Source organism: Dermochelys coriacea, chromosome 23, assembly GCF_009764565.3.
Source record: "Dermochelys coriacea isolate rDerCor1 chromosome 23, rDerCor1.pri.v4, whole genome shotgun sequence".
NCBI lineage: Eukaryota > Metazoa > Chordata > Testudines > Dermochelyidae > Dermochelys > Dermochelys coriacea.
The window spans coordinates 4,265,868-4,292,233 of record NC_050090.1 but is presented as its reverse complement, the minus strand read 5'-3'; the positions used below and the strand labels follow the sequence as shown (position 1 = coordinate 4,292,233).

The 26,366-nt window shown below is 51.3% G+C and overlaps 1 protein-coding gene across 6 annotated transcripts; it reads right to left on the bottom strand.

The window, feature by feature from the left end:
- Positions 1–2,470: 2,470 nt before the first annotated feature.
- Positions 2,471–26,355, bottom strand: LOC119847298 (sphingolipid delta(4)-desaturase/C4-monooxygenase DES2-like). 6 transcript variants are annotated; one of them, XM_038381955.2, is made up of 4 exons: positions 26,169–26,355; positions 25,817–26,086; positions 3,755–4,497; positions 2,471–3,481 (listed from the first exon to the last, which is right to left on the bottom strand). In XM_038381955.2, exons 3-4 carry the CDS (start codon positions 4,469–4,471, stop codon positions 3,338–3,340), a joined length of 861 nt encoding a protein of 286 aa, XP_038237883.1. In that variant the 5' UTR covers positions 4,472–4,497; positions 25,817–26,086; positions 26,169–26,355; the 3' UTR covers positions 2,471–3,337. The 6 variants fall into 6 exon arrangements, with proteins under 6 accessions (XP_038237883.1, XP_038237882.1, XP_038237885.1 ...); XM_038381954.2 differs by having other exon boundaries at positions 25,827–26,086; XM_038381957.2 differs by having other exon boundaries at positions 25,832–26,086.
- Positions 26,356–26,366: the final 11 nt, after the last annotated feature.

The following is a 26,366-nucleotide window of genomic DNA, read 5'->3' as shown; positions in this document are numbered from 1 at the left end:
CACGAAACAGCTTCCAGGTGAGGAGAGATTATATAAAGCCTGGAACTGTCCAACTTGTAAAAGAGACGACCGAGGCGGGATCAGAGCAAGGTCTATAAAATCAGGGCTGGTGCGGAGAACGTGACTAGGGATGTGTCATTTACCCCTTCTCATAACACAAGAACCATAGGTGCAGATTTTGTGAGTGCTTTGGGGCTGGAGCACCAATGGGGGGAAAATGGTAGGTGTGGAGCACCCACCAGCAGCCCCCCTACCAGCTCTCCCCCGCGCCACTCTCCCCCCCAATGCCTCCTGCCTACCAGCGGCCCCGCGGATCAGCGCCTTCCGCCTCCCACCTGCCGCAAACAGCTGTTTCACAGCATGCAGGGAGGCTGGCAGAGAGAGGGAGGAGCGGGGACTCGGCACTCTGGGGAGGGGGTGGAACTGGGCGGGAAGAGGGAGGGAGGGGGCAGGAAGAGGTGGGGTGGGGCCTTGGATGAAGGGATGGAGTGAGGGCAGGACCTGGGGTTGAGCACCCCCCGGCAGTTTGAAAAGTCGGCAACTGTGACAAGAACCAGGGGTCACCCCATGAAATTAACAGGCAGCAGGATGAAAACAAACATAAGGAAGTATTTCTTCACCCAACACACAATCAACCCGTGGGACTCCTTGCCAAGGGATGCTGTGAAGGCCAGTAATATAAATGGGTCCAAAAAAGAATGAGAGAAGTTCCTGGAGCATAGGTCCATCAATGGCTATTAGCCTAGATGGTCAGGGACACAACCCCATGCTCTGGGTGTCCCTAAACCTCTGACTGCCAGAAGCTGGGACTGGACAACAGGGGATGGATCACTCGATAATTGCCTTGTTCTGGTCATTCCCTCTAAAGCATCTGGCACCTGCTGTCGGAAGACAATAGGAGGATAGATGGATCTTTGCTCTGACCCAGTCTGGCCGTTCTTATGTTCAGTTCAGCAGAGGGCGCGCACACAGACACACACCAACCAGCTCATTCCACGGCTCTGTAAAGTCAAACGAACCAGTATCCCAAAGCCAGCCTTTTAGCCCAGGTTGTATTATTACATGCATTCAGGTAGCACCTAAAGACCTTGTCCGATGCCCCATGATTGGCACCACACACACACACACATAGTCAGACAGTCTAAAACACCACTCAGCCTGCCCCTGCTGTGATTCCAGTGCAGTGAATAGCGTTCAACACACCGGTCAATAGTCCTCTTGTTCCTAGGAAGAAATAATATGAGAGATCAACACAAACTGGGGGAGGAAAGGCAGATAGTTGGGGGGCAGAGACGGGGCTCGTGGATTGGCCTGGAGAGGGCGTCTGCTGTTGCGTGCTGACAACTGTGGATGTATCTGCAGAACCCCTCCCGTGCCACTGAGGGGAGGACCAGCGCTGGGCGTTCCAGACCTGAAATGGGCCGGGGGAGTGACAGATGGTAGAAGGGGCCTGTAGGACGTACTCACTCGGGCTGCTATGGCTGTGTTGAGATCTCACAAGCTCGGCAGGGCGGCTGATGGGTCAGGACTTGGAGGGGTTTGCATGGAAAATAAATACACAACCGGGGATGGTGCTGCAGGGAGATGGACAGTCAGCGCTGACCCCAATCCCTCAGAGCAGTGTGGCGCTACGGGGCGCTGTGCTAGAGGGAGCGGGGTGGGTGACTCACGAGGGGGCGCTCTCCCCTCACAATGAGTGCTGACCTCAATGCTCTAGCATGGCACTAGGGGGCACTGTGTTGCCACATCAACCCAATGTCCCTGACTAATTTGTGATAATTAAAAATGCCAGGGTGCTTCCCCTCCCCCAAGAGGCTCAGGCTTCTGGCAAAATTCCCATTCCTGTAATTCTGTTCAGCTCTCTAAACTTGCCCAGCAATCTCAATCAGAGATGTGACTTCTTTACGACCCGCTCTGAAGTCTAAAGCTTTGTGCTACGAAACAGCCACTACACCTCAGCACCAAGAGACATGATTTCTCCAGATTACGTAAAGTCCTTGGGATCCTTAAGAATGAAAGACCCTATAAAATAAGACATTATTATTTTTAACAAAACTGCTCTCCCACCTCAAATCTTTAACCCTGCCCTTTCACAGTAAGATCTGACAACTCCAACTTAATTTACACTTTCAAAACCCCATCCGTCACTTGTAAGCAAATGATTCCACCACCGCAAACACGCAGAGATAATGCAAGACAGGTATGGACCAAAGGTTTGCAAATATCCAGGGCCAGATCCCCAGTGACACCAACAAACTCAAGCACCCCACAAACAGGTGGGAGGTGAGCTCTCTTTGTTAAACTGCCAGCCTCTCCCTTGCCTTTCCAGGAGGGGTTTCAAGCGACACCTTGGAGACCTCCAAGCAGCTCTCCAGCAGAAACCTAGCCATTCTGATGGTTTAAAAAAAATATATGTACATTTTCAGTCTCTTTTTTCCATCAAAGGAGCTAAAAAAGGCACGGTTCCAACTGAAGCTTCTCCTCAAGTTATTTTTAATATAAGAAACATGACTAATTAAGTAGGGCTGTCTCTTTGCATTATGTATGCCTGGTCCTTTCTTGCAGATCTAGGTATTCACTTATTACAGTTCAAATTTTATAAGGGGCCCGATTCTTGTTTCATTTACATCCGTACTAGGACAGTTGCTCTTGGTCTAGAGCAGGGTGAGGGAGGCATGAATCAGCCCCACTGACTCCCATGGATTTATGCCTGTTCAATGCCACTGATTTCAATGCGGTCACTCCAGATTCACACCACTTTGAGGGAGCGGGGAATCAGGCCTGTAAAGCTGCAGCCTAGACCGAGGTATCTTTGGTGGCCCTTAGTAATACCTATGTACACGTACCAGCCGATGCTCCAGATTGGCTGGGGACCATTTGATAAGAAGTCTGGGGTGTGGGAGGAATGAAGGTGGCAGGAAAGCCATCGGGATGCCAACCTAGTCCCTGGCAGAGAATAGCCTGAAGGCTGCTCTAATCTACACTGACTGTTAGCAGCAGCTGGTGATCCCAGGAGATGCCCTAGCCACACCCCCTTCTCAGCCATGTCCCAGTACCATTGGCCACACCCCCTGTGTTGGTTGCTGGAGGGGCATGGATGGTCTGGGGTAGTTGTACACCAGCCGAGCAGTCAGGAGGAGTACTCCCATGGCCCGATCACGCTGCCTAATGACTCATATCTCGGTCAGTAGAGTCTTTGACAATATTTGACTCTTAAATGAAGCGTGTACACATCTGGTATTAGGCAACAGGTATAAATAACTCCCCTGATGTCAAACCTCCCCCCGTCCCCTGAGAGGCTGGAGAGCGGGGAGCTCTGTTGGGTGACCCTCTTGTTTCACTCCGCCTTGGCCACTTTGTACTTCCTCTTCACGCGGGCAAAGGGCCCCAGCGAGTCACAGAAGACAAAGTCCCAGAGGACGCAGACCCAGGAGGTGTGGTAGGGCAGATGATCGTAGTACTCAGCAGCGATCTTCTTCACCTGGAAGCAGAGACACACTGGGGTCTGACCGTGAACACAAATCCCTGCCCTGGGACGTTTCGATGGAGATGCACAACTGCCCAGCATTCTGTGGTGTCATGTTCATGGTATACTAGGGCTGTTTTTAACCCCTTTCAAACCGTAGCGGGGTGACCACCCCGCTACAGGCCCCCTGCCCATTTTAAGGTCTTTTGGTTCCCCGCTGAGCTCCACCCACTTTCCCAGGGATTCTACCCCTTCCAGCCAGACGCTTGCAAGCAGGGAAGTTCTTACCAGTGGCAGCTTGCTGCCCGGGATGCTGGGGAAATCGTGGTGCTCCATGTGATAACCCACGTTGAAGGTCAGCCAGTTCAAGGGGCCGTAGTAGGAGAAGGTGTCGTAGCCCTTGAGATACATGTAGTGCTCGGCGATGAAGTGTCCGGAGATGGGATGGATCCCCATGGCCAGCGTGGAGCCAGCAATCATGTAAAAGACGGGCTTGGGCCCCCACAAGGAGTAGATCAAGAGGTCATAAGCCAGCTGCACGGCAACGTTGATCACCTCCAGGCCGGTGACGGGCTTGGGGTTGATGTAGAGGGGCCGCAGGATGTAGAAGATGGGCTGAAGGAAGAGCCAGAGAATCTTGCGGGGTGGCGAGTGGAAGAAGCGTCCCTCAAAGGCCGTGGGGACGTCCACGTCGAGCCCATCCCCGGCCAGGTAGCGGTGGTGGTCGACGTGGTACTTCTTGAAGGAGGTGGCGTAGGGGACCCCGATGGGCAGGTTGGCAAACATGCCGAAGAGGCGGTTCCACTTGGCCTCCTTGTTGCCGAAGGCCACGTTGTGGGAGATGTCATGGATGGCCAGTGTCATGGAATGGTTGAGGCAGCCCCCGAAGGCATAAGCCCAGAAGAAGACCCACTTCCAAGGCAGGTCCTTCACCAGGTAGCAGGCCACCAGCTGGGTCAGCACCATCAGGGTAACTACCCACTTCAGTTGGGGATCTGGACCCATCAGCTTCTTGATCTCAGGGTACTTGGCTGTGGAGGGGATGCAGAAACGTTAGCTCAGGAAGGGCAGGGCTAGGATCCAGCCTGCCGATGGCGGTATGGCACGTCAGTACCGCCTTACACAAGCCATTGCGCTTAATGCATTGGTTGCCAAGGGGCAATCTTGGGAGAGAAGCTGGGCCAGAATCTGCAAGACGGAGGTTCAAGTCCTTCCTCTGCTGCAGACTCCCCAGGCCCAGATCCTCAAGAATTTTTAGGCACTGAAATCAATGGGCATGGGGAGTCTTAATGCCTTTGTGGATCCATGCCTCAGTTTCCCCCTTTGTATCATGACGGGGATGTAGGGCACTTCGATACCATGGTACCTTACTGAGACAGAGGTGTGTTATACAGGAGGTCAAACCTGATGACCTAATGATGGCCGGGTGGCCCTAAAAATCTATGAATCTTTTCTGGTTTCCAGCATCTAAGATTTATCTTGGGCCTGGCTCCTTCTTGGTCATGGGTTATGGCTTTAGAGGCCGTGCCCTTGAACGCTGAGCTCCCCAAACACAGAGGACACTGTGAGGCTCTGGTTATGCACAGCCAATCGGAAGCAGACAGGTGCTTTAGTCAAAGAACCTAAAATCCTGGGTCCTCATGGAATACCCCCGGGGCGGGGACGTGGTGATAAACCCACCCTCTGGTGGTGCCAGAATGAGCTGTTGCTCCCAGCTTCTAACCTGATCCTCTCTCACCTGCTTTAGCGGGCAAATGTGCTTGTTCATCCCCACTGGCATTGCTGGGCCTCTGAGTGAGCTCCCGTAGAGCCGGGGCAGATCCCACCCTGCAGAGCAATTGTCCCAGGCTCTCTGCAAACTCAAGCAGCTGTTCCTGCAGCAGGTTACGCTCACGTCCCGTTTTCCAGGCCATCTGTCTACAGGCACGTTCTGTACCCGAATAAACTTGCGGGTTGGGAGTGTGTGGATGGGTGGGTGTGGTTTGATTTTGTGAACTGCTATTGTTAGACCAGTAGCAAGGCCGGCTGGAAAACACAAGCCCCTTTTCACAAAACATTGAGAGGCTTGGAAATTTGTTTGCATTCCACATCAGAAAACCAAACCAAATCAAGACCTTTCAAAATTTGTTATGAAACTACACAAGGGAGACACCCCACGGAGCCACTGGGCTAGCCCCGTGGTTCGAATATTCACCGGGGATATGGAGAAACCCAGGTTCAAGGCCCTCCTCTAATAGTTTTTGCTGGCCTTAAAAAAATAAAAATAAAAAAAGTCTATGAATCTTCCCTCTTTTACAGAATCTAAAGTCTCTCTTGAGCTTGGCCACTGGAACATGGGACTTGACCCTGCATCACCTAGATCCCCAAATAAGTGGTCTAACAATCAAGATGGTGACAACTCTACAGTGGAGTTCTCTCACCTAGGGAATTCCTGTCTCAAGTTTTACCAGAACCGACGTTGCCCCAGAGAGTTTTGGTTTTGATGAATCAGCAAAAAAGTTCCAGCAAAAAATTCCCAGACTAGCTCTAACCAATACTCCTCCCACATGCTAGCTTATCTCCAAAAAGTGCAGTTGGAAATATGCCAAAGATGGACCTGAGCTGAACTCAGGGCTGCTCTGCTCTGTGTGGTCCCGCACCGGACAGAAGAGACGGGATTTAGCTGTAGTTGTATTCTTGGCAGCTCCCTTCTCCTGGCTGCTTTACACAACCCCACCAACACCCCCTTTATTCACATCCCAGCCCAATCTTGGCTCTCCTTTACCACAAGGGGGCAACAGAGGATGCAGGTTTGGAGTCAGCCCATTTTAGGGTTGGGAAGTTTGGGTTTGTACACAACTTTTTTCAGAGTAGCAGCTGTGTTAGTCTGTATTCGCAAAAAGAAAAGGAGGACTTGTGGCACCTTAGAGACTAACAAATTTATTTGAGCATAAGCTTTTGTGAGCTACAGCTCACTTCATCAGATGCATTCGGTGAAAAATACAGTGGGGAGATTTATATACACACACAGAGAACATGAAACAATGGGTTTTATCATACACACTGTAAGGAGAGTGAGAGGAAGATGATGTCTGTCTGTATCTGTACGAGTTTTTTCATGAAGTTGATAGATTTCCACTCTATACGGCTAAATTCAGTGCATTGCATAATGACAGGTTTCAGAGTAGCAGCCGTGTTAGTGTGTATTTGCAAAAAGAAAATACAGATGCTATAAGGAAGTTTTCAGAGTAGCAGCCGTGTTAGTCTGTATTCGCAAAAAGAAAAGGAGTACTTGTGGCACCTTAGAGACTAACAAATTTATTTGCGCATAAGCTTTCGTGAGCTACAGCTCACTTCATTGAATGCATCCGATGAAGTGAGCTGTAGCTCACGAAAGCTTATGCTCCAATAAATTTGTTAGTCTCTAAGGTGCCACAAGTACTCCTTTTCTTTTTATAAGGAAGTTGCCTCCTGTTTGGGGTTTTTTTGTTTTTGTTCCTCCTGTGTTCAGGGAAACAGGGATTTTAAATGTTCCTTGCCGGGTACCAGACTCCCTTGTCAATTTCCCTCTCACCTGGAACAATCCTCAGGGCCCCGACCTTTGATCAGATCAAAAAGGCAAGGGGGAACGTAAACAGGTTTTCCTCCAGAGCGCCTCTTCATGGTCTGCGGTGCCTCTGCAGCGCCCTGCCTCAGTTTCCCTCTCTGAAAGGGCTCCTCAAAAACTCTGCCCAGTCCCTAGCATTTTAAGACATGTCCCTGCTGGAGGTGGGGAGGGAATCCAATTTGTGGGCCTAGCTCCCTTCTGAGGATCGGGGCCTTCGTCCATAAACATGCTGGCCGTGCTGCCTTCACCCAGCTGGGCCTTTCAATCGCCCAAATAGCTCGTTCTCCTTGAGCCAGGAGTCCCCGGCCCTCCTTCCTGGACAATCCCTTTGCTCTCTGCACCTCTCAGGGCAGTCGCTGCACCGCCTGGTGCTCCTGGCCCTACCTCGCTAACATATTAGCAGCTCCTATGGCGCTCTCCCTTAGACCCCTCTATCTGGCCCGAGTTAGTCACATGACCTTTCTGTCACATGACTACACTTATTTCCCCCACCTGGGAAGGTGTCACAGGTGAGGCCAAGGGACGTCTCCCCGTAAAGGGCCAAGCCACCCTGTGACACAGTGCAACCAGTAGCAGCCTCGCCCAGCTGAGGGGTGATACCAAGTTAGAGCCAACGGTCAGCTTGGCCTCCACCCTGTTTTTCTGGTTCCAGACCCATCAGTGTTCCTTGTTGAGCCGATCAGTGGCAGGAACGCGAGTCTGATCAGGCACGATCTGGGGCAGGAATGCAGCTACCGCACTGGGCAAGGGGATTAGCAAGTCGGGCCTGACGTAGCGAAACCAAAGACAAAGGAAGAAACAGGGGAATTTGCAGAATGTGGGCCCACCGCTGCACAGGGGGCAGGTGAACGTGGCCCAACCTCAGTGGAATGCGCTAAGCTGGGTGCGCGTTGGAGCGGTGACCGCGTCTCCAGGCTTGGGAGCCCCACTGCTGCCTGCCAACCAGTAGGGGGTGCTCTTTCCCCTGCACCAGCCCCGCTTACTAGTAGCTAACTCGGCTTACTCGGGGCTAACTGTCAGCGTCCTCCATTAAAAATCCCCTGGAGCGTCAATGTAATTCGTCGTCTTCTTCCCCTCCAGTCCTAACCTGCTGGGCAGGAAGTGCTGTGTTGCACCCCAGGACCAGGCGCATTACAGTGGTATTGCTGGGGACAGCTGCTAGATCTACAGGGTGGCATTTGACGGAGACTCAGCGGGGCACAAATACACCTGGAACCCATCGTTACACACACACTCACCACACACCCCTATTTTAAAAGGCCTCACACCAGGGTGCCCATATTTACCAATCAGGATAAATCAGGATACACATGGGGCTGTCCCAAGCTGCCTGCTGCTCGCCCACACCCCATGCCACTCGGGACTGGGGCTGACTGCCTGAGCCCCACACTGCCCAGCGCCTTGTGTTGCCACTGGCCTCCCCAAATGTTCCTCCGCACCTCCCTTTCCGGATGCAAACCACTTTTTTTTTTTTGGCAAACCTGGGCATTTGTTCCATTTGCTCTTGCCAACTGATCAGAGCAACTTGCAACTGGCAAGAGCAAATGGGACAAATGCCCAGTTTGGCCAAAAAAGGACGTCCAGGACAGGGCTTACAAAGGGGGGCTGTCCAGGCCAAAACAGGACGTGTGGTCACCCTACCTCAGACCCCCAACAGCCTCTACTGCACTCAACAGGGTGAGGGATGGGGGTTTCAATGGAGGAGCTTCCCTGTTGTTCTCTGTGGAAGGAAGAACGGAATTTCCCATTTTTCTCAATGTGGGCGGGGGGGGGAGAGTTTCCATCCATATCAGTGGGGCAGGGATGGGGAAGTCTCCATTGGTCTCCATGGGGTTGGAGGAGCCGGGAATTCTCCCTTGCTCTCCATGCTGAGCTCTTTGGAAAAGCACCACCAACCAACGGGACTGCTCCCGGGAGGGATCTGGCCCGGGCCTGCCTGGTGTCTGTTGTGCCTCACATCCAGAGCCTCCAGGGCAACTGGCAGAACCTGCCTGGACATGTGCAGAGCCCTATTGCCAGGAGCCAGCCCGCTGCCTAGCCCTGGGGAGACAAAGCACCAAGAGGCAGCTACCTTTGTGCCAGCAGCACCCACCCCACCTGCATGTTACATAAGGCACAAAGGCACCTGGTGAATGCAAACATCACGCCCTGTGCAGAGAGCCGGAAAAGCCGCAATGGGTCCTGCTTCAATACCCAGAGCCATCAATAGATAACCTTACCCTGACCCCACTGAGCTTTGCCTCAGGCCCTCAGTCCAGCTGGTGATAGGGGCTCAGGCAGGAGGCTGAGACCAGGCTGGGTTTCGGGGTTAGCGCACGAGGGTCAGCCCAGGCATCTGAGCTGCAAAAGCGATCCGAGGGCTGGACAAAATGCCTGGCAGTGAGCAAGTTCAAGGAGGGTAGCATCTCAGGGAGGCAGTGTGGCCTAGTGGATAGTGCATGGAAGTGGGACTCAAGGGAGCTGGGGTCTATTTCGGCCTCTGCTGCTGGGTGAGCTTGGTCAAGTCACTTAATACCTGTGTCTCAGTTTCCCCATCTATAAAATAAGGCTCATGATACTGGCCTCCCCTTCTAAAGAGAATCTGAGATCGACTGATAATAATAATGAATCCCTGGATCTTGTTATTAAAAAGAAGACTGAGGGCCTCCTGTTTCAGTTTCCCCAGCTGCCTCAGTTTCCCCAGCAATTGTGCGTACACACACACACAAAAATCACACACACTCCCCACCCAGATGAGTCAGAAGAGGGCTTTTCTCAGTGCATCACCTGGGGACACCTCAAAGTGGCAGCTGCCAGCAGCACTGTGCTAAGTGTCTTTTACATCTGACAGCAATCAGTTGTTTAACGCCATGTCTGATTCTCAGACCAGGGCCCCGATCCCCCTTCGCCGTGTGGGGTCACACTGCAAAGTGAGTTGTAAGACACCACCAGAGCATTTTGCCCCCTCTCTGCACTGGAGTAAAGACTGGTCATGTCCGTGGAAAACACCAGAATTCCCCCCCCCCCCGGGCGTGAAGCTTTTTACCCCCCCCACTTTGCACCGGAGTGAAACGGTGATACAAGCTAGGGCACGATGCCTCTGCAAAGTTTCACATCTGATATCTGCAGAGCTGCAGAACTCAACCTGACCTCTCTGTGCGTCATCTAACGGTCCCTTCTACACGACTCCAAATGGAGCCAAAGGCCACAGCACAAACCAACAACCCTCCCACGGTAAAAAGGGAAGGAATTTACGTTTCAAATTCCTTCCGTCTGACTGGCCTCAGCAAAGGAGGCCGTGCCATTTGTAACCCTCAGTGTCAAACCTGACAACTATTGATCTGTGTCAAATCTTCGGTCCTGGGGGGACGAACATCAAGAGGGAGCAACGCTGGGTTGTTTCTCTATTGCTCAGGTTTTCTTGATCAGCTGGGCCCAGGATAGACTTTACAGCTGATGGTTTCCTAGCAACAGACATGCAATCCCTTTAAATCTGCCAGCTGCTTTTGCTGCCCTTGACCCCGTAAGACATCCCTCATACTTTATAGGAAAACTGGCTGTGAATTGTCGCCCCACAATTCGCCTTTGGGAACATCTTTGATTTAGCTGGGGATTAGGTCCTGCTTTGAGCAGGGGTTGGACTAGATGACTTCCTGACGTCCCTTTCAACCCTGATATTCTGTGATTCTATGATCTGGCTCTGAGACATTTGGAAAGTTTGACCCAACTGATGGGACTGATAACTGAGCACGTCAACTTGTTAGGCCCCCCAGAAAACAATCAAGCCCCATCAGTAGGGCCCTACCAAATTCAAGGTCCATTTGGGTAAATTTCATGGTCATAGGATTTGAAAAAATCTGAAATGTCTCGGCGTTGTGAACGTGGGGATCCCGATGCAAAAGGAGGTTGGGGAGGAAGCAGGGAGTTTCAAGGCCAGCAGCAGCCACTCTCCGGCTGCCCAGCTCAGAAGGCAGCTGCCCAGCTCAGAAGGCAGCGCCGCCACCAGCAGCAGCACAGAAGTGAGGGTGGCAATACCGTGACACCCCTCCCCCCATCCTACAAAAGCCAGATTTCATGGGGGACTCCAGTTTTCACGGTCCGTGATGCGTTTTTCACCCTGATTGTCACCCTGGAGCCGCATTTTGTGCTGGGGTAGAGGCGTGGGGGTTGAGCCGGCTTCGCAACCCCTTAAGCATCCCCTCCATGCAGGGGGCCGCCCCAGCCAGTATGGAGCTGGCCTAAGGACACGGCTCATTGCATCAGTGTGGATTGGGGGTGTGTGGTGTAGCTGGCATGCACTGTGCTGTAGGTATTCTCTGCCCCCCAGGGCCCATAGGGGGTGGATCCAGTGTGAGGCCAGTGTATACAATGCACTGGTTATTCTCTGCCCACACCAGGACCACAGGGTGTGGAGCTTGGATTCCAGCAGCCCTGAGGTTGCACTAAATGACACCAGGGGAGAGGCAAGGTCCAGAATATGGGGACACAAAGAGGGTTTAAAGTCACCTGAATCTTTTCCATTCCTGCCCCAAAGGCAGAAGCGGAGTTGACTGAGAATGAGGCTCAGGCTAGTGTATGTGGCTGTTGCCCTCTGCTGGATGGGATGAGAACTGTTACTGTGTGTCATGGGGCCTATACTGCTACGTGCTGGCGGGGATTCTCCAGAAGCTCAAGTAGTGGGGATCTGGGGTTTGGAGCAGGAGAAGTTCCACAACAGTCCCAGTGGATTTAGGCAGCTGTGTGTTGTGAGAACCACCAGGAGAGGGAGCACAGAAACATTTCCTTTAGCAACCTCTATGCTTCTTAGAGTCTCTGAACACCCCCCTTCCCTGCCCAAAAGCATGCTGAAGCAAAAACTAATCCCTCTATAATTAGGGTGACCACACATCCCATTTTGGCTGGGACAGTCCCTTTTTTTAAGCCCTGTCCCGGCCATCCCGACTTTTTTGGCATAAGTGGGCATTTGTCCCATTTGCTCTTGCCAACTGATGAAGCTTGGGATGGGACAAATGCCCACTTTTGTCAAAAAAGCAGGGTACAGAGAAACATGGGGGGGCGAGTGGTGATGCCAGCACCACACCGGGGGGGGAGAGAGGGCTCAGGCAGGGGGGCAGGCAGGGCTCGACCGAGCAATGATGCCAGCCGCAGGGGGGCAGGCAGGTCTCAGGCAACTGGCTCAGGCCAGACCTGCGGGGGATGGGAGGGGGCAGGGCTCAGGTAAGCTGAGCACCTTGGGTCAGACCCATGTGGTGCAGGGAAGACCTTGGGCTAGCCCTACACAGTGTCCCCTTTTCCCTTTGGGAAATATGGTCACCCTATGGATAATCGATTTGCCCCACAGATAAAGTCACAGTGATGAGTTAATTACATAACAATTACCAATCTACAAATATCTACTAACCCCAGTAGAAGGGCTTGACTACACTGGAAAGGCTACCGTGGCAGTGCTTCAATGCAGACACTAGCTACACTGACAGAAGGCGTTCTCCGATCGCTGTAGTTAATCCACCTCCCGGAGACACGGTAGCTAGGTGGAAGAAGTCTTCCGTCAAGCAAACGCTGGCTTCACTATGCCACCGAGGGGTGTGGATTTTTCATAACTCCGGACAACGTAGCTGGGTCGACAATTTTTTAGTGTGAAGCTGGCCTAATATCGAGAGAGCTGCTTACAACTCTCTACATTCAACACCAGCTGGTTCTGACCCACCTCCCTCCTCCGCTGATTCTGACTCACCTCCTCTCTCTCTGGTGGCTCCGGTTCCCACCCGGTTCTGACCCATCTCTTCCCTCCCTGGTACCCCCTTATCCCTGCAGGTTCTTACTCACCTCTCTCTGGTTCTCCCTGTTCCCACCTTGTTCTGACCCATCCCTCCTGTCCCTGTCACCTCTGGTCCTGACCTCCCTGCCTCTGGTTCTGGCCCCTACCTCCTCCCTGTCCCTAGTTCTGGTTCTGACCCTCTTCCCCCTCCTGCTCACCTCTGGTTCTGATCCGCCTCCCTCAGCGCCATCCCCCCTTCAGACAGGAGCCATGGTGGTACCAACCCAACCCAGACTCACCCAAGATCTCCTTCCTTCTCTCTGTATGAGGCTGATCTGTATAGACCCACTCAAAGTCATCCCTGGTGACCCGGTTCCCCATGCTGCGTCCTCTCCACCGGAGCCGGCCCAGTTCCCACTGTGCCGAAAGAACCAGAACTCCCAGCCGGGACAGCGTCACCTGCACAGGTGTGCTGTATCCTCTCACTGACTTTCCCAGAAGCACTGCAACGCAGACAACTGACTGAGCTGAAATGTCTTCCTACCTGCCCTTCCCGAAAGCACCTGCCAGACCTGTTTGGCTGGGCATCAGAACTCCCTGGGGTGGAGTTGGTCTGTAAGTTCCTGGTATTGGGCCCGGGGCCAGATTAATGGCTCTGGCCACAAAGGGGGTGTCTACGCACAGATCTTTTGAGCGGGAGCCCAAGTCTGCAAACCTGGGCCCTGAGACGCACTGCCACGGGCTGTGCGGACATTCCCTTGCGTGGTCACCTGATGCGACTGGCCTGGACGTCCTTTCTAGAGCCTTTGGGCCCATCAAAGTCAGGCTCTTGGGGGTTTCATCTTGGGAAACAGGCTGGTGGAGCCCCCACTAAGGTGCGGCTTCCAGTGACCCTGCATTGAAGTACCTCCAGGTGCCACACCAATGCCCTGGAGGACAAGGACACAGATCACCACGGGCTCGGCCACACAGGAAACTTGACTGGAACAGCTCCTGGGAAACAGCCTTTTGCTGTCGCAAGGACAGCTGGTTGGTAGGTATTGGACGGAACAGGGTTTCCTGCAGAAAACGCCAAGCTGTCAAACCGGAAGCTTTTCTCACAAGAGGGGCAGCTTGGGCTGAACTTTCTCAGCTCCACCATGGAATTCCTTCTCCAAACCAGCCAGCCACCATCACCTGATGCTCATGGCATTCACCTCGCCCGCTGGAGACGAGGGGGGGGGGCTGCGGGTTCAAATCCCTGCTTGGCTTGATTCAGAGCAGCGGCTTGTACCTGGATCACCCCCTTCCCAAGTAGGTGCCCTAACCATTGGGCTATACAGTAGGTGTCTCATTCTGGCCCAATGAATATTTCATTGAATTCATACCCTACCCCAAGCTAGAATAACTTCCCTCTGTATTCAAGCCCAGGAGAAGTGAAGCAACTTGCCTGTATCTTCGGCTCTGTGGCATTTATTAAAAAAAGAGTGCTCTGCTAGATAAGATCACAGGCCAGCAATACCTGTATCCTGTCTCTGACAGCAGCTAGTCTCACTTGCTGGAGAGCAAAATTCCAGGAACAACCTCCTCCCCTGCCCTCTCCACACACACACACACACACACACACACACACACACACACACACACACAGGGCAACGGTGCAATAATCTGTTTGGCAGGGAAAGAAGAAGAGATCTGTGTAAACTCAAAAACTGGTCTCCCTCACCAACAGAAGTTGGTCCAATAAAATATATGACTTCTCCCACCTTGTCTCAACAGGGAAAAGAGGTTGGTTTTCACCCTGATGCAAGAGGGCTGAGGTTGGAGGCAAACAGGTCTCCTCTCTATGTTTTATTAGCCAAATATTCCGAAACTTTTTGCCTCAAGAATATCATGTGGCATTGAGTTCCACAGGCTAACAGTGTGTTAATGAGGGAAAGGGAGCGCTTCCTTTTAGCATTGCTTTCACTCTCACTGAGGGTCTCCCGGTTCTGGTATTATGAGCATGCGAGAAGGCAGCCACACTTGGAGCAGAATTTATTCTTGGACATGTACAATAGTCCACAGAAACCTTATGGTAAAACCATTCTCCCCAAAATCCCAAAGTACAAGAGGCTCACAGCAATTTTCCACTCAGGAAATCCATTCCAGCTCACTTTCCTGAGAGTCCATTTCTGTTGTATATTGTGGTCCTGCCTCTTTAAAATTATCATGCATAATTACCAGAGGACATCCCATGATGCAGACATCACTCCAAGCCTGCCTGCTCATTGCTCCCAGTCTGTAGGAGACATCATGGCCTTAAAAGAGAGTCCTGGTTTAAAACTAGTCTCACTCTGGTTCTTGAAGCGAAGAGATTGCAGCATATTCACAAGGAAGATACTCTCGGCTTTCTAGCCATCCAACTATCTATCTATCCTCATAGCCACTCACCCATCATCCATCTATCTAACCTCATGGTGGAAAGCACGTTCTGCATGAAGCAAGGAGTGGCTGTTTTTGTCAAGGGCCCAGCAGATTAGTAAACAGTGCAAACTGCTAAACACAGACAAGAAACTGTAATCCACCGGTCAACTGGAACCCAAGTACTGAACCTCAGCGAGTGTAAACGAGTTAAAAGCATTAAAAACCAGAACATGGAGGGTTGCAAGACACCCCCGCCTTTAGCCTTCCCAGATAATCTTGCTGAGGATCGGAGAAGATGAGGACAAGGTTTCCACATCTATATGAAAGCCGCAGGAGCAGATTAAAAAAAAAAAGAGAAGAGGACATAAAAGTAGCCACTTTAGTGCTCACAGGGGGAGGAGGCGGTTCTGGAGGTGTATGTAACATGGTCTGACAGGTGCCATCTGAAAATGCTCCCACTTTGGCTCCGGTGTTACTGCTTAGGGAGGACTGTAAGCCCGAGAAAACCACTGAGCTTGAACGATACCCATTCTGATCTCATGCAGAGAAGCATCCCCGAGCTGAGGCAAAGAGCAAGAAATGGAGAGTCTGGAAATACTGAGAAATGGCATCGTCACAGGGTTTGCTACTCACAGCTAGGGGCGCCTCCTGCTGGCCGCTCTGGGGATTAGCTCTTTCAGCCCCACGCCCTCTTCTTGCCGTTTCTCAGCTTGTTGTCTCCTCTGTGGCCCCCTCTCTTGCTCCTGCCACACCCCAGTCTTGGTGGCTTAGCTCACCAGCCAACTCACAAGAGTCCTCCCCATCCAGGGTGCTATCAAAGTCCTCCATGGTGTCCCCGGCCGTCCTTACGTCCACTTCCCTGGTTGAGTCACCCCCTCAGTGACTGAGAACAATGGTCCTGGCCAGTTTTCGAGATCACTGCCCATCTGTGCCACTCATTCAGGAATAGGGGAATCCAGGCCCACCCTCTACTCTGGGTTCCAGTCCAGGGCCCCAAGCTCCTGCACCAAGGTCTGTGCTACCCTAAACCTTCCTGTCTCTCCCCAGGACAACTTCTCAGGCTGGCTTTTTCCATCCTTCCTCTTCAGTCCAAAACCCCTTATGGATTCATAGATACTAAGGTCAGAAGGGACCATTCTGATCATCTAGTCCGACCTCCTGCACAGCGCAGGCCATAGAATCTCACCCACCTACGAAAAACCTCACCTATGTCTGAGCTATTGAAGTCCTCAAATCATGCTTTAAAGACTTCAAGGAGCAAAGAAGCCTCCCTCAGCAGCAGTAGCTCTTTTCCTGCTACAAGCTCCCTGGTTTCACGGAAACCCCTCCTGTCCCTACACAGGTGAGCTTCCCCCATTAAGGTTCTCCTCTCAGTGTAAACTATGTGAACCCCTTCAGTGCGAGCGTGGGGAACACGGCCAATCCCAGGCACACTCGGAGACAAAACTGTGTTAAGTGTCCTCGATAAAGGACAGTCGGAAAGGTTGGCGAGTGAGCCCGGTTTGCTGAACCTCACAAGCCATAAAGCCACAAATCATCTCCCGGCCAGCTACTGCCCAGTGTGAAGGGGCTGTTGCACAAAAGAGGACTCAGGACAGCATGGTCCTGGGCCCAACCACCCAAACTTGGCAGCCAAGCAGAATCAACACCAGCTTCTTCTCAGGTGCCAGAAAGTAAACTGACAATGGAAGTCAGGGGCACGTGCCAGTATGATATCGAGACTTGGAGGGCAATTTTGTGCAAGAGATGACAGGCAGAAACAGACTGAGCCACTGATAAGGAATGAGCTCTAACTGGTAAGCATTAACAACCTCTGACTCACCCACTGGAAGATTTAACACTGAGCCATCAGCAATGTTTTGATACACTACTCAGCCTTGGGTGGGTGACCTTGTTTGTTTGAGATGGGCGTGATTTTGAGAAAGAAGAAAGGGAGGTGTCGCCTATGGTGCCACTGTGTCTTTGAAATTAGGTTTGTCTATAACTGGGACACCTAGGAAAGCTAAACCAGATCAACAAAAGGGGTGAATTGGAAGTGGATTACTTAAACCCCGTTCAATCCCTGTGTGGAGGCTGTTGTGCAGAATTAAAGTGGCCTTAATGCCGTGTAGCTGAATGGTGAATTAAATTAAACCAAATTAAGGCCATTTGAACAATGAATAACATAATCCACACAGGGACTGAAGTGGTTTAACAAATCCACTTCCAATTCACACCTTTGGTTCATTCAGATTTATTTTCCTGCATGTCCCCGTGTAGGGCAGCGTTTAACCGTGCGTAATCACCAGATGCAGATAGAGTGTGCACACCCCAGTCTGAGTCTTTGGAGCCATCTTGTAATGTAACGAATAGAGAGAGTTCTGCTTTACAGTGTACATCCCTGGTCTCACTCCAGTTCCTGAAGGGCAGAGGCTGCCGTATATTCATGAGGAAAATGCCCTCAGCTGCTTGTGCCTGCTAGAAAACAGGACAGTCCCGGGCCATTCGCCCTGAGCGCTCCCAGCTTATCTTCTCTCCTGCGTCACTTCTCCGGTACTGCCGAGCCAGGACTCCTACTTCTGGGACTCCCCTCCCCAGTGCCAACCCTCTTGTTTTGGGCTCTGCTTCCTCTAACCAGCCCCTCTGCTTCTTCCCCTAGTTCCTAGGGGCCCCCTGTGCAAGCGCTCTTGCCTGCAGCTACCAAGGGGCAAAATGTGCGTGAGGGGGGTGTTATGGGGCGAGAGAGAAAGGATTACCACCGTGAAGCACTGGGGTCAGCACTGACACCAAGGGGAGAGTGTCTGCACCCATGCTCCCTGCAGTGCAGCGCCCCCTAGTACTGCACTGGGGTATTGGGGTCAGCATGTACTGCAAGGGGAGAGCGTCTCCATCCCTGCAACACAGCACTCCCTAGCATTGCACTGGGGCCAGCACTGAGCCCCTCCGCTGCATGGTGAATAAACATACCCTCGAGAGCCACTCCCCCGCAGGAAAGGGGCAGTCTCCCAGGGGGCCATGATGGGAAGCTTGCACTGCTGCTGACCCTACTCTGAGCAGGAAGCCACCCTGAAGAGGTTTGGCTAACCAGGAAGCAATGCTTCCATTTGGAAAACTCTCCCATCCCACACCTGGATCATTTATTTAGGTGCCTAAATATAGGCAAGCCCTTGTGTCTGAGCATCTTGCCCAGAGCCAGGAGAAAGACTCTACATCATTCCAAACAGGGAAGCGTCCTGCACTGCTGGGGGTGCTGGCCTGCCCGGTTACACCTCTAAGCCTTGCTTGGCCTATTTAAAAGACTTGGCAAGAATCTGTGATTTATACGGATTGGCTCCAACCCCAGCAAGGAAGTGTGACTAGCAAGCGAAGACACGGCTTGGAAAGGAAAGGGAATTGTGAGTGGAGAAAGTGTCACTGAACAGAGCACAGAGCAAGGTGCCAGTGTGTAGGGCCCTGGAGTGAGGACTGAAGCCATATTGCCAGCACTGCTGCTGATTTAGAACCTCAGATGGGTCGCCTCTCTGGGCTGTTTTGTGTCTTTAGCTGAGGGCTCCTTGAGGGACTGTCGGGGCAAGGTGATGTCACAGCATCACAGGTGAGCTTGCAGCTCAGATTCGCACCTTCTAGCCTCCAGACTATGGCAGCGAGGGCCAGCGTCTTTTCATTACAGCTTTTGCACCTCCTCCCTGGAGATCTGATAGCTGTTGTGTTAGACTCGTGAGAAAATCCATCTCTGATGGAACAGAAAGAACTTGGCTGGCTCCCCTCTCTACAGCATCTGAGCCCCTCATAATCTTTAATATATTTATTGTCACGATGCCCCTGAGGTAGGGCATGGCTGTTATCTCCATTTCACAGATGGGGAAACTGAGGCACAGAGAGACTAAGTGACTTGCCCAGTCTCACACCAGAAGACAATGATAGAGCAAGGAATCGAATCCTGGTCTCCCAGAGGACAGGTTCGCGCTCTAAGCACTGGGCCATCCTTCCTCTCTGGTGTTACCTGAAAGCACTGTATAGTAAACTCCTAATCACCATGGTCTCTGCCTCGAGCCAAACAAGCTGGTTCTTACACTTCTCAAGGTGCTTATCTAAGGAGGGTTATTCCTACCCTATAAAAGAGGGTAGGAAACAAAAGCAAGGAGATTTGCTTAAGGCCTGACAGCAGGTTAATGGCTGGAATACCATGCACGTCTCCCCGCTGGACTATACTCCTCCGCTTTACACTGCTCTCAGGGGGAGTCCAAAGGCCCAGTCCCTAACACAACAGGGCATCAAAACTTACTGGGGATTCTAGCTTCTACTGTAATACAAATCATAAATAGCAGTAATGTAATACACTGACCAAGCATGCCTGTTATGGCTGATCTGAAAGGGATAACTGTCTTCTACTGCTTCCAGCTGTTAGAATGAGTCCATTAGCTCACATGGTTGAGATCTAGGCTCTGGAGCTAAAGATGATAGGCTCAGTCCCTGCTGCTGACCGACGGGTGATACAGCAGTCATAACAAGTGACTAGTCAGGAGACAGGAAAGAGGCACCAAAAAGATTTGTAAGTGCCTTACAGAGAGAGACTTAATGAGCACCATCACAGAAATGTCAGGCTGGAAGGGACCACAAGAGGTCATCCAGTCAAGCCTCTTGCACTGAGATAGGACGAAATAAACCAGCCCAGCCCTGACAGGCGTTTGTCCAACTTGTTCTTTAAAATCTCCAGTGATGGGGATCCCACAACCTCCCTTGGACGCCTGTTCCAGAGCTTCACTCCCCTGAGAGTCAGAAAGTTTGTCCTAATATCTCACCGAAATCTCCCTCGCTGCAGATTAACCCATTGCTTCTTATCCTTCCTACAGAGGACATGGAGAACAATTGATCACCATCCTCTTTGTTTCAGAGTAGCAGCCGTGTTAGTCTGTATTCGCAAAAAGAAAAGGAGTACTTGTGGCACCTTAGAGACTAACAAATTTATTTGAGCATAAGCTTTCGTGAGCTACAGCTCACTTCATCAGATGCATTTGGTGGAAAATACAGGGGGAGATTTATATACACACGCAGACAACATGAAACAATGGGTTTTATCATACACACTAACAGTTCTTAACATCTATGACGACTGCTCTCAGGTCCGCTGCCCCCCCCTCCCCCCGCAGTCTCCTTTTCACAAGAGTGAACAGGTCTATATTTTTTATCCTTTCCTCACAGGTCAGGTTTGCTAAATCTTTTGTCATTTTTATTGCTCTGCTCCAGACTCTCTCCAATTTGTCCACAAACTTCCAAGACTCCACCCGAAGCCTCACCAGTGCTGACTGGAGCAGGACAATTACCTTTCATATCTTACACCCAGCGCTCCATCTGCTTAGCATATCTAAAAGGATATGGAGAACTGATTACAATGTATCAGTACCTTCACGGGAGAAAATACCAGGTACTAACCCAGGCATGGCCAACCTGTGGCTCCGAAGTCACATGCAGCTCTTCAGAAGTTAGTATGTGGCTCCTTGTACAGACACCGACTCGGGGGCTGGAGACTGCTCACTGCTCAACCCCTGGCTCTGCCCCCACTCCACCCCTTCCCCTGAGCCTGCTATACCCTTGCTCCCCCCCGCCCCTCCAAGCCTCCTGCCCACCACAAAACAGCTGATCGGGAGATGCTAGGAGGCGCTGATTGGTGGAACTGCCGGTAGGCGGGAGGCGCTGGGAGTCAGGGGGGAGCTGCTGACGTATTACTGTGGCTCTTTGGCAACATACATTGGTAAATTCTGATTCCTTCTCATGCTCAGATTGGCCACACCTGTACTAAAGGCTCTTTAAGCTACTGGAGGAAGGCCGAACAGAACTGATGACTGGAAGCCAGACAAATTCAAGTTAGAAAGAAGGCACGCATTTTTAATAGCGCGGGTGATTAACCATTGGAAGGAAGTCCCAGGGGAAGTGGGGACTTCAAGTCCAGACTGGCTGCCTTTCTGGAAGATGCTTTAGTCCAGCTCAATCTATTGGGCTCAATACAGGGGTAACTGGGTATGATTCTCTAGCCTGTGCTACACAGGAGAACAGATTAGATGAGCTGCTGGTCCCTTCTGGCCTTAAACTCTAGGAAATTCTGAATAGGAAACTCAGGTAATCAGAAGCTACCCCTAGGAAACCCAAACCACTCCGGGGTGCTCCAGAATGCAAGCATTCAAGTTGCCTCTGGTGTGTCTTATAGTTAGATCCTTGGGGGGCAGGGACTGTCTTTCTGGGCAATGCTTGCACAGTGTCTGGCACAATGAGGGCCTAGCCCATGAGTGGGGCTCCAAGGTGCTACCGTAATACACCTAAGAGCAATAAAAATGTACAGCACCTAGCACAATGGGGTACTGGTCTCTGACTGGGGCTGCCAGGTATACCATAATATACCTAATAGGAATAAAAATGTACAGCTCCAGGTACAGTGGGGGCCTGGGCCATGACTGGGGCTCCTAGGTGCTACTGTAATACACATAATAGCAGTAAAACGTACAGCACTGGGTTTTGACGGGTTCAGTCACAGAGATCCCCTTGGGACTGTCACCTGATGTGCTGAAATTACCTCTGAGCTCGTTATTCCTGCCAGCTTGGGACTCCAGATCCCTGCCTTGTTGAGACAGACACGCTAGTCTGCTGCAACACAGACCAATGGTCTGGTCCACGCCCCCAAAGCTGCAGATTTAACTGAAAACAGCTCAGCAAGTTACTTATCTCCAGGACCCAGACACCCAGCTCCCAATGGGATCCAAACCCTAAATAAATCCGTTTTACGATGTATAAAGCTTATACAGGGTAAATTCATAAATTGTTCGCCCTCTATATCACTGATAGAGAAAGATGCATGGCTGTTTGCTCCCCCAGGTATTAATCACTTACTCTGGGTTTATTAATAAACGAAAGGGATTTTATTAAGTATAAAAAGTAGGATTTAAGTGGTTTCAAATAATAACAGACCGAACAAAGTAAGTCACCAAGCAAAATAAAGCAAAAACACGTAAGTCTAAGTCTCATACATTAAGAAACTGACTACAGGTAATATCTGATCCTCAAAGATGTTCCAATAAGCTTCTTTTGCAGACTAGATTCCTACTTAGTCTGGGCCCAATTTTCTCCCCTGGTACAGTCTTTGGATCCAGCAGACATCTCAGGTGGTAAGCCAAGGTCTTCTCATGACTGGCCATCCCTTTTGACCTGCTCCACCCACTTTTATAGCTTTGGCACCAGGCGGGAATCTTTTGTCTGTGCTTGTCCCCGTCCCCACCTCATCAATGGAAAAGTACAAGGATTAAGATGGATTCCACTATAATGTGACATGGTCACATGTCACTGGAAGACCCCTAGTCTCCCTTCTTCCTGGGTTGGCCCACACTTACACAGGAAGGCATGCAGGTAAATAAATCATTTACAACCAATTGTCCTAGTCAATGGGAGCCATCAAGATTCTAAACCACCATTAATGGCCGACACTTTGCATAATAACAATAGGACCTCAGAGTTATACTTCATATTTCATGCATCCGATGAAGTGAGCTGTAGCTCACGAAAGCTTATGCTCAAATAAATTTGTTAGTCTCTAAGGTGCCACAAGTACTCCTTTTCTTTTTTTCATATTTCTAGCTTCAGATACAAGAATGATACATGCATTCAAATAGGAGGAATATATTCAGTAGGTTATAATCTTTGTTATGATACCTTACAAGAGACCTTTTGCATAAACCATATTCCAGTTACATCATATTCACACTCATAAGCATATTTCCATAAAACATATGGAGTGCAACATCACACCGGGAACAATTGTAGCTGAGGAGTGGCCTGATGTGAGTAATTAACACATGGCGGGAGGCTTCATTTTTTGGAAGATAGAATTAGGGATATAAATGAATCATCCAGTTGAAAACAGACTGTTTGTGCTAATTAAGGTAACTAACTAGGTCAGCAGGCTAAGACAGAATGACTGAGCCAACTAAGATAAAAAGGAGAACACGCAGGGAACTATTTCCGATAAATTAGATAGCCTGGGATGTTAGGAATGTAGAGATGAGGTAAAGAGGAAGTCAAAGCCTGGCCAGTGCTTGGACAGCGCATGCTGCATGATGATTGGTTCCTGCTAAGTAACCCAGCCTGTCCAAAAATGTGTGATGCAATGTATAGTAAATGCAATGAGATGTGTGATGTATACAAAGCGAGAAGGTTTCTGCGGCCATCCCCCCCGTGTTTGAATCTGATCAGCGTAGCGCTGTGGTATGTCAAACAAAGACACCTGAGGGATGGAGGCTGGAGTCGAACTGAGTTCTTGGGAAGCCGAATGGAAAGGGGTCTCGGAGGGAATCCCAACAAGGACGGTCTAGTCCATGACTGGGGTGCCTAGCTACTACTGTAATGCACCGAATAGCAATAAAAATGCCCAGCTTCTCACCTCTATCTACCTCTTCCCAGGCAGGTGCTCCACGGAGGCAGGTGATAAGGGCAGAATCACCATATTATCCCTGTTGCTCACAGGAAAGAAGGGGGGAGAAGGGGGCACAGCCTCCCTGAGCTGCTAGGTTCTTTAGTTCCCTCCTCCATCCTGGTGAGAATGGCTTTGGGTCGGTGGCTGAAGGGAAAGGGAGAGAACTCAGCCAGCCACAGCGCTATGGGTTCTCCTGCCCCAGGAAACGGGCCAGGGGGGTGGGCAGCCAATCAGAGGGCTCAGATGTGCTAGAGGCCGGTGGCGCCAGCCCCAGCCCCAAATCCCACCACTGTGGAGGAAAACGTGGCACTGATGATGTCACAACACAGTTCGGTATCGCATCACCAAGTGATGATATCACAATGTGGCGGTGTTGTGTCACTGGGCGATGACATCACAGTGGTGTCTCATCCCGCCTCCATAAGGAGACATCATGGCAACACAGATGTCATTGCATCATCACCCGAGTGATGACATCACAAGGCAGCCTGACCAGGGGATGATCATAGAATCAATCATAGAACTGGAAGGGACCTTGAGAGATCATCTAGTCCAGTTCCCTGCACTCAAGGCAGGACTTAGTATTATCTAGACCAGAGGTTCTCAAACTGTGGTCCATGGACCACCTGTAGTCCATGAACCCTATTTAGATGGTCTGCGGATAATTCCCTCTAAGGCAGGGGTGGGCCCACTTTTTGGCCCCAGGGCCACATTGGGGTGTGAAACCGTACGGAGGGCCAGGTAGAGAAGGCTGTGCCTCCCCAAACAGCCTGGCCCCCGTCCCCTGACTGCCCCCCTCAGACTTCCGACCTATCCAACCCCCCCCGTTCCTTGTCCCCTCACCAACTCCTCCCAAGACCCCCCACCCGGGACCCTAGCCCCTATCCAACCCCCCTTGCTCCCTATCCCGACTGCCTCCCCACCCCCTATCCACACCCATGCTGCTCAGAGCAGCAGGAGCTTGCAGCCCTGCCACCCAAATGGAGCCAGCTGCGCTGCACACGCGGCAGCGTGGCTGCAGGGAAGGGGGGACAGCAGGGAAGGGGCCAGGGGCGAGCCTCCCTGGCCAGGAGCTCAAGGGCTGGGAGGACGGTCCCGCAGGCCAGATGTGGCCTGCGGGCCGTAGTTTGCCCACCTCTGCTCTAAGGTATGCACCTGGGTGGCCGCACACAAAAGAATGAAGGGCCACCCATCTAATTTTGAACATGCAGGGCTGCAGCACCCAGAGAAAGAAGTGACTTTCTCCAGCTCCAGGGCTGCAGCTGCCAGGAAGAGACACCCCCCCCGTCCTTCCCAGACCCAGCTCGGGGGCTGCAGTGGCAGGGGAGAGAGGGCACATCCATAGCATTAGAAAGGTAAGACTACTGATATTAAAATATGAGTGGTGTGCTTTTATTTGTAAAACAAAAAAGGTTAATTATTATTAAGGGGTTTTTTATATAGCACTTTTATCCAAAGCACTTTACAATAGTTAGCTAACGGTACGAACAACATTTGGAAAGATCATTAAGTGGTCCACCGAGTCCCTCAGCAATTTTCAAGTGGTCTGCAAACAAAAAAGTTTGAGAACCACTGATCTTGACCATCCCTGACAGGTGTTTGTCCAACCTGCTCTTAAAAATCCTGAATGACGGAGATTCCACACCCTCCCTAGGCAATTTATTCCAGTGCTTCACCACCCTGACAGTTAGGAAGTTTTTCCTAATGTCCAACCGAAACCTCCCTTGCTGCAATTTAAGCCCATTGCTTCTTGTCCTATTCTCAGAAGTTAAGAAGAACAATTTTTCTCCCTCCTCCTTCTAACAACCTTTTATGTACTTGCAAAAACAACGAGGAGTCCTTGTGGCACCTTAGGCCTGGTCTACACTGCGCTGGGAGGGATTGATCTAAGTTACGCAACTTCAGCTACGAAGTTGACGTACTTAGATCTACTTACCGCGGTGTCTTCACTGCAGTAGGTCAACTGCCGATGCTCCCCTTTCAGCTTTGCCTGCACTTCTCGCTTGATGGGAGAACGCTTGGCGGTTGATTTATCAGCTGGATCGATCGCTCCAGAGTTAAGTGTAGACATGCCCTTCGAGACTAACAAATTTATTTGGGCATAAGCTTTCGTGGGCTAAAACCCACTTCATCAGATGCATGGAGTGGAAAATACGGTCAGGAGGTACAAATACACCGCGCATGAAAAGACGGGAGTTGCCTTACCAAGACTTGCCTTACTTGAAAACTGTGATGGTGTCCCCTCTCAGGCGTCTCTCCTCCAGACTAAACAAACCCAACGGTTTCGATCGTCCCTCCCAGGGGGTGTTTCCTAGATCTTCAGTCATTCTTGTCGCTCTTCTCTGGACTTTCTCCACTGGGTCCACATCCTTCCTGAACCCTAGCGCCCAGAACCGCACGCAACCCTCCAGCCGAGGCCCTGTCCGCCCGGAGGAGAGGGGAAGGCTGACGTCTCGTGACTTGCTTACAGCACGCCTGCGAATACAGCCCAGAAGGAGGTTCACTTTTTTTTTTTTTTTTTTTTTTTTTTTGCACCAGTGTTACACCATTGACTCACCTTTAGCTCGTGAGGCACTAACGTCCCCCTCCCCCCTTCCTGGGCAGTCATGGCCCTTTCTGTATGACGTCACTGCCCGGCACGCGCACGGCGTGACGCAATGTGGCCGGAGGAAAGTCACACGTTCCCCTCCCGTCCCGCGCTGGGCGCGTGGAGGAGCCCTGGGCTCAGGCAGCCGTCCGCCGCCGCCTTCTCTCT

Excerpts from the sequence above, each read along its gene's own strand:
- LOC119847298 (XM_043501632.1), bottom strand. The coding sequence starts at position 13,170 with ATGGGGAACCGGGTCACCAGGGATGACTTTGAGTGGGTCTATACAGAT. Across the intron at positions 4,498-13,088 it reads GAGAAGGAAGGAGATCTTGG|CCAAGTACCCTGAGATCAAG; the intron begins GTGAGTCTGGGT and ends TCCCCTCCACAG. Across the intron at positions 3,482-3,754 it reads CGGGCAGCAAGCTGCCACTG|GTGAAGAAGATCGCTGCTGA; the intron begins GTAAGAACTTCC and ends CTCTGCTTCCAG.